This window comes from Pezoporus wallicus, unplaced genomic scaffold, assembly GCF_028554395.1.
Source record: "Pezoporus wallicus isolate ANWC-B61680 ecotype Strahan unplaced genomic scaffold, APGP_CSIRO_Pwel_v1 contig_4012, whole genome shotgun sequence".
Lineage (NCBI taxonomy): Eukaryota > Metazoa > Chordata > Aves > Psittaciformes > Psittacidae > Pezoporus > Pezoporus wallicus.
In genome coordinates this window covers 152,524-167,040 of record NW_026637828.1, presented here as the reverse complement: position 1 = coordinate 167,040, position 14,517 = coordinate 152,524, and the positions used below count along the sequence as shown (strand labels likewise).

Below are 14,517 nucleotides of genomic sequence, written 5' to 3'. Positions count from 1 at the left end.
AAAACAATAAACCAGATACTGCACATTTATTACACAAGCAAAATGCAGTTTTACAGTAATAATACATTAACAAACAAAATACATATTTTATAACAATTCGCAAAAGAAATCAAATCTGAGCAATGCACAAGTCTAAAAATTTGGGAGATCAAAATAGGGAAAATTCTGTACAAATGTAATATAAAAATACATTTCCATATGAAAGAACCTTCTGTTTAACAGTCCAGAACTGCATCTCCCATGTCTTCATTGCTGCTCAGAAAGTCCTGAGCAGCAGGAAAAAACTCAAGCACTTTCCCCCCCACCCATCCCTAAAAACATTCCACCCCCACAAGCCCTGCTTGGATCACTATCTGCTTTTCAGAAGCCAACAGGAGACAGTAAGAAAGAGTTATTATTCGGAGACAGTAAGAATTATTGTATTTCTTTCTAATGCATGCTGCAAATGTTGGGAAAGGTCAGAGCAATAGAGCAGGCAAGCACAGGAGAAACGCTCCGAAGACTTCTAGGAAACAGAAGAGCAATGCCCAGGTTAGTGACAGCCTACGGTAAGCCAGTGATGGTTAAACAGTGACATACCAAAAACTTGTTGCAAGAAGAGTAACAGACCGAAAGAAGATCTTCAACTTACATTTAGATGCCTAACATTAGGTTGCCTAAAAATAAGAAGACTCATCAAGGAGACTCATTATCTTTGAGGCACAATGTCTAGATTTCACTGATACTAATGGCCCTGCGTGTTGTTCCTTTGACTCAATTGACTAACAGTTTCCTATATAGCAGCTGCTTGTCAATGCTCGTTTAAAAGCAACTCCCCTTTTAACTTTAGCTGGTTAGTGAAGACAACATCAGAATGTTTAGCCTTGTGTTTTGGGGTTTTTTTAAGAGTACTACGTGCAGGTCACTGAAACTATGCATTAGGCTATTCTGTAGTCATTACCTATACTGCATGCAGCAAAAGGAGTGACTGATTACACCAGAGCACTGGCAGCCCATGGTATTAAAGTGTTTACTTTCACAAAGTGGCTTTGTACTTATACATACAGTTTGCCTTGCTTGTCTGATAGCTTACCTATGTCTTCAAGCATACTGCTTGAAGTTTAATTTACTACTAGCAAAATGACACTCAACTGCAGGAAAAATACTGAATTCTTAGATTGTTTAAAGTAATCATCCCAGGCCACGTGCAGGAAGTGTGGAAATTATAGTTACTGCTTAATAAGAAAAAAAAAACCCTCACCAGTAATTTCAGTCTTAAAGTTGCTGGTTTTGCTACAAACAAACTATTTTAACCACCAGTTTCAAATTCTACACACAAAAATACTTCAAACCTACAAAAAAGCCCCATTATTTCCCCCTATATTCTATCTCTGTTAGACAAAAGGGTCATATGAATTGCTGGACATTCACTTAAACTCTGAGTAGTGATCTAGCTTTGAGTCTTAAATTCTGGATATGGAAGAAGAGTTTTTAAATGTCACATACCTGTTCTTTAGCAACAATACTGGATAAGGATAAATTAATTCTGGAAGATATTCCCAAATTTTCCTTACCAAGCGACCTCAAGGAAAATTCCAACTGCGCTGTGAAGCAAAGAACACTGAGGAGCTTCTTTAACAGGTGTCACTTTGTATTTACTTATTTATTTAACTCAGCTTAATTTAAGGAAGAGAAGTCAGAATTTTAGTTTATCATCAATTAGCAGTGGGGAATACAAAAGACTTCAGTCCTTATATATAATTCATTATTTCACACAAAAAATACAGCTTCCAGTATTAATAAATGTGAGCACAGTTCTAATTAATTTGGTTTAATCCACACAGCTTGTAAAATGGAACACAGGAAGCTTAAACTTTGGTTTCTTCCTACATCAAAGAACTTCTGCAAAACAATTTTTACACACAGGTTTCACACTGCAAGCATTACTTCCATGGTGAAACGGACATCAGAAATGGGCACTAATGTTCCTTCCCTCCCCTTCTTTACCAAATTACCAAGCATATGCTGCCATTAAACCTTCACAGGTGAAAAGTGTGAGTCTTGTTCATTGTCATTAACACTTCATGACAGAAAAGCCAAGGAACCAGCAAGAGGCAGTGAGACCTAACAGTGAAGGCAACACACAGTTCTCTTAAACAAGTGATATTTTGGTAAAATTTGATAAAATGAGCCACAGAGACCATAAAAAATGTTTAGTGCGCCTTAGCTTCTCTTCTCAAAAGGAAGAGAAAAATACAGCTGCTTTATGTTAAGAGAATATGGCTGAAGACAGGCATAGCCTCTACAAACAAACACTGAGAATTTAGCATCTCCAAAATTTTGGCATTTTTCTCTGGAGCACTGCTATATTTATTTTAGAGTGATTCTACCTCCCTCTGCAGTATTACACCAAAATAGTGAGCCTTTTGAAGAGCCAGTTGTTTAACTGCTACTCCCATTTGCAACTTGGTATTTGGATTTGGTTAAAAAGAGGGATGTTACACTGACTGACATCAACTTTTGTTTAGAAAAAAATTATATTTGCGGCTGATGTGCTCATGCTTTCTTGGTTGAGTTTCCTTTTTACAGTGAAAGGGGGATAAGGAAACAGCCCTGGAGTTTATCTGATAAGGATGAGACACATGCGATACTCTTCAAGGAACTGCAGACGAGTAACACCGTACTTGCAGAGATAACAGACTGGTGATGACAGATTACTTCAGCATCTCCAGAGCTTCTACATTCTGAAGTCTCTTTAATGCAGCACGAAGCACAGTCATATCATATGCCTTAATATAAAAAGCAAATAACAGGGGGAAAAAAACAAAAATCAGTTGCTTCTGTGGCATAACCAGAGGTATAGTCTGTACCAGTTGTGTTTATAAAACAACAGTGGTAGAGCTGGTGCAATCAGAGCTTTTCTAGTGTAACTTCATCTTTGCAGGGAGCTTTTGGAAAGAACTCCTAAAAGAGATCCTACGTTACCACCCATTGACCAGCAAGGCTCTGCCAGCAATGGATTAGACAGTAGACAAGTCTTCTATTTTCCTAAAACTAGTATCTATCTCAGTCATTTCCTGTGAAGCTCTCGGTAGATAACTGGTCACGGGTTTTAAAAGTCACTCAAAGGCAATGAAAAGCACAAAGTCAGCTTTCTCTTCCTTCATCTCATTTCACATGCAGTACAGCTCACAGGTAAGATTATACACACCATTATAAAGACTCCTTGTGCATGGTCCTAATCTTGCTAGAACTGAATTTGAAATTAGATAAAGAAAGATCAAGGTTTTCCTTCTATTCTATTCAAGGGAACTCAGCCTGCACAGTGGCATTCTGTTTAATCTAGGTCATCAGTTAAGGTTAACAACTAACATAAAATGCTTTCAAATGAAGTAAGGCATTTTTTTATAATGATCTTCAAACTATTACTGAGGCTACAGTGTAATGCTGCAACATACTAGAAAGAAGTCTAGACTGTAATCAGTTCAGCTAACAAAAATTTATGTGGTCCTTGTGCCCAAATTACTACCCATGTCTAAGCTTGTTCAGGTACATGCACATTAGCTGCAACAGTGACTGCAGGTGTAAACTCACTCTAAGCATATGATGAAAAATAAAAGTAGGCTCTTACTCCAGCATTTCCAAATTCTCATCCCATATCCATAGCAGTGCTGAGGACACCCAATTCTCAGAATTCATTTAGAATTTGGGTCACTCTGGAATGGTTGGAATATTGGTTAAACCAATTTGAGACAAAGTAGAAGTCACAGAAAACTAGAAATCAGCAGAATTGCATGCAAAAATTAGTAAGTGAAGAAAAAAATCCTGCTGGCGTTCAATAGAAGACACCTTGTATACACGTTTTACAAGGATTATTAAGTGAAGGAAGAGACTGACGAAGTGACGAAAGTTACACTTGTGGATTAGTCAGCCAATCTCATACATAAATATAACTTTTAAAATCCCATCAAGTATTCCATGTGACAGCCCAGGAAGTGGTAAAATAAGAGACTGTGAAGGAGGTTAAAACTTTCCAGATTCACCTACTTGATATGAAATCAATGTTAGTAGAGACAGAATGAGGAAACAGATTGCACTGATGACTGAAATCATAATACCAAGTAAACAGTAGTCTTCAATCTTTGGCAGCTAGAAAGCACTCAATATTAGGAGCAGAGTAATAGTGAAAGTCTGCCCATTTTACTACTAATTTTAATTAACATACATGGAAATTGATGAGAAATCTCAAATTCCATTAATGTTAAATTATGTATCAAATCAGCAAAGAACATTCCAAATAGTCCAAAACATTAATCAACACTTTTTCACTACTGTCAACTTGGTAGCAGGATCTAGGCAGCAAAGTAAGGCAAGCATAAACTCAGAGTTATTTTTATGTAGCAATGTTGTTTAACTACGATACTATCCCAGACAGGAAAAGAACTACACAATACCTTTCAAGTTTCAGACTTAGAAAGGAATTATCAGTTTGATGTGATGACCTCCTTCCTACATGAAAACGAAAAATTTAAAAAACCTCTTTAAACTGCTTCTATCTAGAAGTTGTCCTTTAATAGAAAGGATATTATGACTCCTCAGAAGTGTAGCAATTTGACTGTCAGAAGCAAAGAAATAAGTTATAGCAATCTTGTAAGATATTTCACATTTCTCTGTAGTTGATTAGGGGATCAAAACTCCCTTCTGTTAATTTGTATAAGCATTTGTCATTAAATTTTAGGCTTTTACCTTAAAAAAAAAAAATCATTTTATATATATCTTGCTTTGGATCAAAGCTGGAAATAAATATTATACATGGAAAACTAGTATAAAGACTGGAGTCCTAACATCCTAACAAAGACAATACTGAGAGTGGCCAATCCTGCTGGTATCATGCAGGCCTCCACAAAATGAATGATCAGGATTTTGAGATACAAACAACAAAACAGCCCAAGCTGAAAAACACACCATGTCTCAAATGGAAATGTTATGTCTGTACTACAATATATAATTTTTTTCTGGTCAGTGGTATATCTCCAGTTTCAGAGAAGTAATGATACAATATCCCAAAGCCAGTTATCCAAAAATGTCTTCATTTTGCTATAATACTGTAGACCTTTTACAATTAACTTAGTTCCTGCAGCTGGAACTCTACACTAGAAAGAAAGAAAGTGCTCTGAAATACTTTCATGTTCTTGTATAACACAAATGAGTAGGAAATAACTAGTCCAGATTTAAAAGTTGGGCTTTTTTCTTCTCCTGTTTAAATATGCTGAGTATCTGATGTTTACTCTAAAAGCTGCCCACATTCTCTTTCATGATGGGCCTCTTCTGGTGGACCAGACTGCCTCTGAGGCTTCAAGAAGTATCTGCACTCCCAAAGGAAAAACAACAAAGAATTTGGTTGCATTTGCTCACTGTTTATCACAGTCTGCAGGTTGGCTTTAGTCAGAACATTCTTCCTCCACCTCTTTTACCTTGCATACTTCAGCTTCAGATTGCAAAGAGGACTGAGGAATGCAGCTGAATGTTCGAATGCTCTGTGGATCAACTGGTGGCACCAGTGTGAGTGACTCTACACTAAGTGCATCCGTATTGTCATCTGTTATTAATGATATTGTGGGCTGCTGTGCAGGAATCAGGCTAGGAGAAAGGTTTGCTGTTTCTATGTCACTGTTCTTTACAGCATTCTTGCTAGACTTTGAGACAGCTGAAAGAGTTTCATCAGTCAACATCGTCTGACCAGAAATGGTCATCTGAGGCTGCTCTGGAGCTGAAGCATCATCTAATAAAAGAAAACACCAAGAAAAAAAATAAAAAAATCAGCATTCAACTTACTATGTATATTAAGGATAACAGTATGCTATTATTTACAAATATTTCAGAATAATTGGGTGGGAAATGCAGTTCTGTGAAGCACTAAGCATTAACTTTTTAGTAATTAGAAATGAAACAAAATATTATGAAGGCACAACATAAAATGGCAGCAGGAATGTGTTCAAATTAGGAACCAGAAAATTTTACACATTTAATATTAGAATATGCAGCAATATCAGAAATATTCCTAGAAGGAGGAAATTGAGGGGAAGAATAAAAAAGCCTCTCCAGTATTTAGTACAGACTAAAATGAATGCCCCATACGAGGAACCAGGAAACTCTTTAGAAATTAAAAAGCCAAACCCCTATATAACTAGTTTTCCCAAGAAGTGGCTTGTTTCTTACAAAAAATTGGAATCTGGAAAAAAACACATTTAAGTAGCACCTTAACCACAGAAAGCAGAACTATGGAAAAACAGGAAGGAGAATGATGTGCTTACTGTAACTGAAAGATGCTGCAAAACAGGCCTGTTATTATACAGGCTTATGTTATATGACTTTTTTTTTTTTTTTTGGTGCTCCTAAGCGTGGAGCATACAGCCCAGATGAAATGGGGAATAAGCATTTCTTACCACTGAAAAATGGGACACTACTGCACCTTCTGACACAATGACACCCACCCTCCCCAACTTCAAAAAACCATTAACAACTATTTGTACTGCCCTTTTCCCCCCTTAAAATCCTAGCTAACTCTCAAGTAATTGGCTCAGATGGATAGTGAATGGAGGGGATAAGGCAATGCAGGCTTATCTGTATGCCCAGAAAAGTCAGGGATTTTTTTTTTTTTCTTTTCAGACTAGAGTAATAGATGCCATTAAAGTTACAGGTATCCAGCTTCAAGACAGATCATTTTTAAAACTCTTGTAAGAAACAGCATGTGTTCAAGTGTACAGGTATCTGCAGAAAAGTCTACAAGGCAATGTAGTGAATACAGAAAATAAAAATTAGGTTCTATTTTTAATATTCAGGGACCTTAAAAATATTTCCATTTCAATTTGATTCCAAATAATCCTGTAAAAGAACAGAAAGCATGAACATAAGGCAGAAACAAAAACAAACAAACAAACAAAGAAGAACAAAGCTGAAAATGGAATGGATAACAGCAAGGTTTCAGTGGGCAATGGTAAGATTACTGGGGTTTTAACCTTTCTGGTAAGATAACCCCAAACAATGATGTATTCTCACTTAAGAAAACCACTCAGTTTTACTTGTTGAATCAGTCCAGAATTTACAGATTGTAAAAAAAGTCTCCTTTTAAATAAAGGAGACATCACTGGTTATTTCTGAAAAACAAGGAGAGATTCAAAGTGACTCTGCGGATTCTTCGTTTTAGTTGTCACGAAGCTTAAGTGAGAATGTAGCGATAACACAGGAAGTGATGCAAGACTTGCATGGAAAATTAACTGCTAAAACCATGAAGTCTCATTTTTCTGAATTCCAAGATAAATACTAACATTTAAGTATGCACAGAACAGTGTGCCTCTTCGCAGCGATTTTCATTTCTGAAATTATAAAATCTTAAAAGAATATAAAATGTTCTTTTCCAAATTTTTTTTAAATCTTTATTCTAGTATGAATATGCACCAAAATTCAGGATTCAGAAACCTGAGACATTCTGCTAAATTAGCAATCAAATGCATTCTGCTCAGGAATGTTATATACAGCACGTTTCTACTGCAGTCTTGCTATTTCACTTCTGACTCTGCAGTTCATTTCCTAATTTCCCCCCCTCCCCCAAAATATTAATACATTTTCTCAATACTTTCATTTACTGAAATTGACAGATGTACATACTCTTTTGTTAGGCTGTACTGTTCCCAAATCCTTTCACACAGGATATCAATTAATGCTAAAGTGACTCCTTTCTTATTGCCACAAAGAAAAAAAGCATTTGAAAAAAATCCCCATTAAATAAAAAAATAAAAATAATTTTAAAAAAAGTCTCTGGAGTCAACAAGTCCAAATTTTCTATCCAAAAGGTGGAAATAACACAGAAAAAAGATGAAAATATCAAAAAATCTAAACATACTCTTGTTCCGTAATTTAGCTGCAGCATTGATACATAATGCAAAATTGGAACTCTTCTATGTTTCCCTCCTGCTTTTACTTACTATCAGTAGAAATTAAGTGTCTTCTACTCTCACTGCTTCTTTAGTCACTGTCCAAGCTTCATTTCTCTTTCTCTGTTACTGTATTTAAGGGTAGCAGTGACAGACTTCTGTGACCCAACATGGCATTACTGCCAAAATAACAAAGTATTTGCAAGTTGCCCCTAGTTCCTGCAGGGGAAGAAAGCAAATACCACTACAAAAAGGGGCAGGGGAGGGAGAGAGGATTTCTAACATTGTCTAGAATAGGTCAACAGCTTTCACTACTATTTCGCAATATACTGTCCCTTCTGATTAATGCTTAACTAGAAATCCTGTTCTTCAGTCACAGCTATAAACTACGGCTGTGAGAACTGTACTTCAGCCTTTGCAACCAAGGCCCTTACTTGAGGCTCATACTTAGCTTGAAACTGCACCTATATGCTTCTGCCAGGTCATGATCATCTCTCATATCTTTTGGATACAAGGATGGGGATAAACAACCCTAGTCTACAGATGAAAGAAACTACACAGAAAATAGAATGCAGAGATCCTACATGTTGGGATGAAAATCTCCAATCTAAAATAAGACCACTCTCTTGATATAAAAGGTTTTCACATGTAACATCTCCCAGTTAATTTAATACATGGCTTCAGGAAAGTAATTAATAATGAGAAAATTTTTGAGGCTCAAAATTTCAAAGCCTTCTGAAGTCATACTCAATTCTGAGAAGGATCCAAGTAGATAAATTTACACTTTGTGAGATCTGAATTCTTAGTCTTTGAAACTGGAATAAACAATTGGCAAAAAGATGTACCGTAGTTGAAACAAAAATTCAAGAAGGGATTATTAAAAGAATGTCTATCAAAACCAGATAGGTATTAACCTCTTGATTCAAAAGAGTTTCAAGGCATCCAGATACTATACATGAGTATATAAAGTCTCTAAACATATATCATATGTTTAGGATAATTCTGGAATTTCTGCTTATATTGCACATAAAAATACTAACTGGCTTTCAAAAAAAACCATACTCCTAACACTGGGTTCCAGCTTGACTTTTGGACAAAAAGAGGTAAAATAATTGTAATTTTTACCTGAATAAAATCTCCACTTACTAAAATATGTTCTACTTTTTAAATACCCAAAATTACCACCTAATATGGGAGAACAGCACTTCTATTCACCTCTCCCCAACCCCCATCTATTTAAGCAAAAGTGTTCTGGGAAAAAATAAAAAGCTAGATCTGCAACAAAACCAGGGAAAGTGAAATCAGTTTCTTAAAACAGTTGTAATATGAACATTTAGTTCTAACAAACAACCCCCACCCATCCACAAATTTAAATATCAAACAAGGCTTGAAAAACAGGGTGTCGTTTAGCAAGCTTTTGGGTATTATTAGCTCTCTCTGGTTGCAGTGGCTTCAGCAACCTTATATGGTTTTCAGCACTTCTGTAATGCTACCAATATTACCATTACAGCAAAAAAAAAAATCCAACCAAAAATCACTCAACTTCTGTTGTATTAACTTATATTAAGGACGATCATTAGTGAAAGAAGACAGAAAAGAACAGGAAAAGGAAAGAATGGATATAATCGACAGAGACATGTCCTAAGCTGTACAGCAACATACTGTGAAAGGATAACAAAAACATAAACAACTGGACATTAGGTGAAAAGATAAAAAGTAAATCTAATAAAGATGAAAAAGGATGTTTATATAATATTAACAGAAGAAATATCTTCATGCCATGATAGGAAAAAAAATTAAATTAGACACAAGTTAAAACAGGTTATACAAATAAGAAGGTAGCCTCAAGTGTATTTCTGTGGTTATTGCATCTGCTTCCCCTCCGCACCTCCTCAGGCAATTAAACAGTCCATAAACCCATCTGCCTGAGTTTGATGATCATAGAAATATTAAGCTTGTGCCACCACAGTCCAAGGACAGTCTTATGCTGAATGCTTGTCCATTTTACCCAAGCTATAGATTTCTTGTTTCTAGCCAAGTACCTGCATTACTGTCCATTCAGGAGCCTGTGACTTACTACATTCCACTACAGCCATGGCTGCCCCTGTGCAAATGAAGACATAGCTGCTTTGAAGCTGGAGGCTTGAGAGCAGAATTTCCATCTTTGTCAAGAGAACCAAGAAACATGGGAGAAACTGCAGATAATGCTTTAAGAAACAACTAATTACTGTTTTACAATCCCTGCCCCCCCCCCCCCCCCCAACCCAGTAGAGACTAAGATTTATGATGCTTTCTTCACTTTCCCCCCTCACCATCATTGGTGTCAGCATGGAAACCAAACATGTTCTATCAACTGTCAATGGCCTTTTGAAAGCTTATGGAGGAACCTGCCTGAATTGATATTGCGTGAGTTTCTGTTGCAGCTGCTGCTTGAAGACCTAAACCCAGTGTCCACCGTGACTGTCAGCCTCCGACAGACTAAACACCCGCCGACGTCCTTTCCTGCCAGACCTTACTAGAGGAAAACACAGCGATATATCATATGAAGGCTTTAACAATGAAACAAGGAAGTGAAACTGGAATGAAGACAAAGGATAAATGTTAGAGTAGCAACAAGAATAAGTGACAAGGACACATCCATAACTGCTGGTATCTTGAATACAATTTGACACCACACCAAGAGAGTCTTATAAGTTTGGGAAATACTTCTGAAGCTGGAATTATTAATTCTTTAGGAATAAGTGAGTTTAACTTAATTTAATGTTTTGCTTACCTATCTGGAAATGTTCATAAAACGATGTTTGGGCTGTGTTTCGCAACACCGGCAGTATTTACATCAAGGAAGGACTGGCAGGCACTTATTTGCATTACAATCTACTCACATGCTTTAGAAATCTTTAGAGTAGCTGTTTATTACCAATTCTGGTGACAGAGAATTATTCTGATATCCACTGGCCACAAATTATAAAGGATGCACTACCATGCATGTGGCAATACTACCATTCAGCCCTAATACTCTATGATACGAAACTGAAGTATTAGATTTGGTTTATGTTAGTGTTTTTAAAGATAGCAGCAGTTCAGATGATGATGCTTGGTGCATAGTAAGTTTCTAGAAAAGGAACTTTCTAGAAACAAAAAGTATTTCCTCACCTAGTTAGAAAATCACTAACATCATAGAACAGAGGAGATCAAAACACGTTTACATTACTGATTATAAAGTGAAGAGACAGGGATGGTTTCAGTAAGATGGCAAGCATTGTTCTTACAGGCTCTCCATGCTTGATTAATCCTCCTCTCCTTGCAACATATAAATTTTAATTTACTGACTGGAATTGAATATATCCTCTACAACAAGGGACAGCTCTCTGTATTTATTTTAGACCTTTTACCATCAATACCTGCCAGTAGTGTGAAATACAGTGTAAGTAGCGTAGAAGATCAGTGCCTTCTGAAGTCCTCAATATCCACTGCTTCCATGCAAACATTTCCTTAAGTATTGAAGCCAACTGAATTTTAAAGTTTATGACAACATCAAAAGTGATAAAATACAGTGTAGATGATATTACACATACGTAATTCTGGAAGACTGCTCACTTACAGTAAGAGAGCTTCTTTATCTTAATCCTTGGCATATATATAAATAAGCACTTTAAAGAAGAGCATGGCTCCAGCCAGTGTAGCCAAGAAAAGCCTGTATTCCAAGCTCAGAAGCTTGACGATTAAAATCTGCCTAGCAAGAGAACATCTTTACCTTATGCATCACAACACTTCAATTGGACATGTTAAATTAAAAAACCAAATATGTAAATACAAAGAAACAAAAACCCAAGCTAATAGCAGCATTTGGAGAATCTGATACTGCCTTTTCTGTCTTGCTAGGGCTTCTGCTATCTCTAAGGGACGACTTCTGCTTTCTCAGTATTAAGGAATGGAGATCTTGTAAAGGACTCAGCTTAATTCCCAAATACTGCAAACAGGGGAGCTGCTAGGCTTTAAATTATCTGTGCCAGGAAGTATTGTGACAATTAGCAGGTAGGATAGCTGATAAACTCAGGAATCATAACAGCTTTTTTTTACCCATGACAATGTTGTTAATGCCACAACTGTTCTCTTACAATGACTGAAACATGCACAGCAGTCATGTAATTTTATGTAAACTCAGTTAAACTCCCTCCTCACATTAAAATACTGTGTGACTGATGCAGGCAGGAGTGATAGCAAGCAAAGGATTTCTACAGAACACAAAATAATTTCTTTTCTGTGAAACATTTTTGAAACCTTTTTTGATGTTGAACTATTAATATATACTCTATCTTAGAACACTTTTCTCTCAACTAACCATTATGCAATTTTTCTGTATTTTGTTCTCATTTATCAGCTTTAAATAAAAGTCAGTGGGTATGTTCCAAATCTTATTTCCTGAAACAACTTTGTGAAGATTACAAGTACCATCTCAGATGTATCAAGCTCCAAACTTTTTAAATCTGTCAGCAGACAGTAGCTTAGGACAATAAACACAAGCGTACAGGAGAAACAGCTGTTGTAGTTTAGGATGTTGCTCTGAAGGAAGGTAGCTGAGGGAGTTTCCTGGAAATGCACATACACCTCTCTCCTTTACCTTGTCTGGCATTCTTGACTGAAGTTTCTGAGTAATCTAGCAGGTTCTTCATGGTGAACAACCTGAGCAGTTGCCAGAACAAACATGGGAGCATGGAAGGAAGGAGGGATAGAGAGCACATATGTGTGCTCACGTGAGTGTGTTTAAAATGGAATGGGAAATAAGAAGGGAAATTCAAATGCAACAGATGGTGACAACATTCAAGTGCTACCTTGGAGCATAAAACACATCTAGGTAACTGCTGTTAACCAGCTACCTGTTAGTTTCTCTTTGAAGGAGCCACTTCACATCATGCAAGCCTCCTCTTCTGCTTCACAGCAATGTAAGGAAGTTTATTTTCAATTGTCCTCAACAGGTTAAGGGAAAACCACATTGTTTTCCATTCAAGTGGGTGAATACCAAACAACTGTTCCCCCAAATCAGTGAGTGGTCGGTAAAACCTGATACAACACAGACAGTGGTCAAGCCACTATCTTTTCTTTCAGCAGTGTACTTCTGTCCGCACAAAAGCCTATGGATCAGCAGTCTGGACATACCAAACAGATAATCTCTTTCTTGGTTATGCTCCTGGCAACAGTTCCCAGTAGAGACCACAATTACATATAAACACTGTAAATATTACAAACTTGCAGTGAAGTGGTCAAATCAGTTCATGCAGAAGCACTGCTCCCAGGAACTGACAAAAGAATTAATCTGACACTGAAGATCAGCAAAAAGTGTCAACAAAGCTTCCTGGGTTGGAGAAAATCCTCCCTCCACCCCGCAAAGACCCAGCTCCAGGGATCTCAACACCCTCTCTAGTCCATACTAAGGACCTTGAGACACTGTTAACCAACCACTCAGCTATAACTACTTAAAACATTACTTGTCCATCACTGGCTGCAGTTACATTAGTAATTTGGTACTAAGCAACAGAGTAACTTTGAAGAATTATGTACACTTACTGCTTTAGTTTGATTTTGGGAACAGTTTCTGTGCATTCACAAGGAAACCAAACTATAAGATATGTTGCAACTGTGCACCAAATACACTTCAAATCTGAACAGCAACATACATCTGACCTAATAACTGGTCCTTCAGACAATCACATACATGGCAATGATGCAGGGTCCACAACAAAATTTGTAAACTACAGGCAGATCAGGTACATGCACCTCAGTACCAACTGTCCATCATTCAGTTGCACCAAATTACCTGCTCATGCACATACAGTCACTGTCTTCCTCTTTGTTACTGCTCTCCAAGTAGTTAGCAGTAAAAAAAACAGGAGCTGAGCTCAGAAGTCATCCCTGCAGCAGCCTAATGTAAGCTGCTGACCTGGGACTTAAGTAGCTGATGCGCATTTTCACATTCATTTCCATGGACTTTGCTCATAGTGGTAGGGGACAGAATTGTATTTTCCAACTACATTTGCTAAATTATCTACATCACTGCACCTAGATCCTGTGCAAAACACCAAAACTCACCTAAAGACTGTTTGCCTGCCTGTCGTGGCATTTTGAACATACTTTATGATTAAGCCACAGATCATACTAAATGTGGACAGTTCATGCAACCTAACTGGTAATGCACAGACTGAAACCAGGCATTTAAAAAACCCAACCTTCCTCTCTTTTTTGGTTGGTGGGGTTTTTTTTTGTTTGGGTTTTTTGGGGGGTTTTGTTTTTTTTCTGTGTGTATGTGTTTTGTTTTTTTTTTTTGTGTGTGTTTTTTTAGGTTTTTGGGGGGCTAGGGAGAGAATTTGTTTTTTTTTTTTTTCTGAAAACAATAAGCAGCCTCCTGCCACCAAGCTTTTTAAATTCCAGGAAACAAACAGAACTTTATGTTATACAGATGCCAACATATTGTGTAAGTGGATTTTAACTATAGTCTCTGGTTATAAGGCACTATCTTTTTCTGCTAGATAAGCAATTATGTGCTCTGGATGTACTCAGTTTGAAACATGGCGTATGGCCTTGCTGCATATTTCTTTGAACTAATATG

The 14,517-nt window shown here is 36.9% G+C and overlaps 1 protein-coding gene and 1 long non-coding RNA gene across 7 annotated transcripts in view; both read right to left on the bottom strand.

Annotated features, from left to right (window-relative positions):
* LOC130598453 (uncharacterized) overlaps positions 1-4,656 on the bottom strand; it is a 96,973-nt gene extending 92,317 nt beyond the window's left edge. The window contains exon 1 of the long non-coding RNA XR_008972010.1: positions 3,574-4,656. This is a non-coding gene — a long non-coding RNA (uncharacterized LOC130598453). The remainder of the gene's footprint in view (positions 1-3,573) is intronic.
* Positions 4,657-4,861: 205 nt separating this feature from the next.
* The window catches only part of CLEC16A (C-type lectin domain containing 16A), a 78,976-nt gene continuing 69,320 nt past the window's right edge, over positions 4,862-14,517 (bottom strand). For 2 of the 6 annotated variants that reach the window (XM_057407863.1, XM_057407864.1), the window contains exons 23-24: positions 10,305-10,424; positions 4,863-5,761 (exon numbers count right to left, since the gene is read on the bottom strand). In XM_057407863.1, the coding sequence (XP_057263846.1) occupies positions 5,421-5,761; positions 10,305-10,424 (461 nt within the window). In that variant the 3' untranslated portion in view covers positions 4,863-5,420. Of the gene's footprint in view, positions 5,762-6,825; positions 6,865-10,304; positions 10,429-14,517 lie in introns of all 6 variants that reach the window. The other 4 variants (XM_057407868.1, XM_057407867.1, XM_057407866.1 and 1 more) reach the window with 4 other exon arrangements.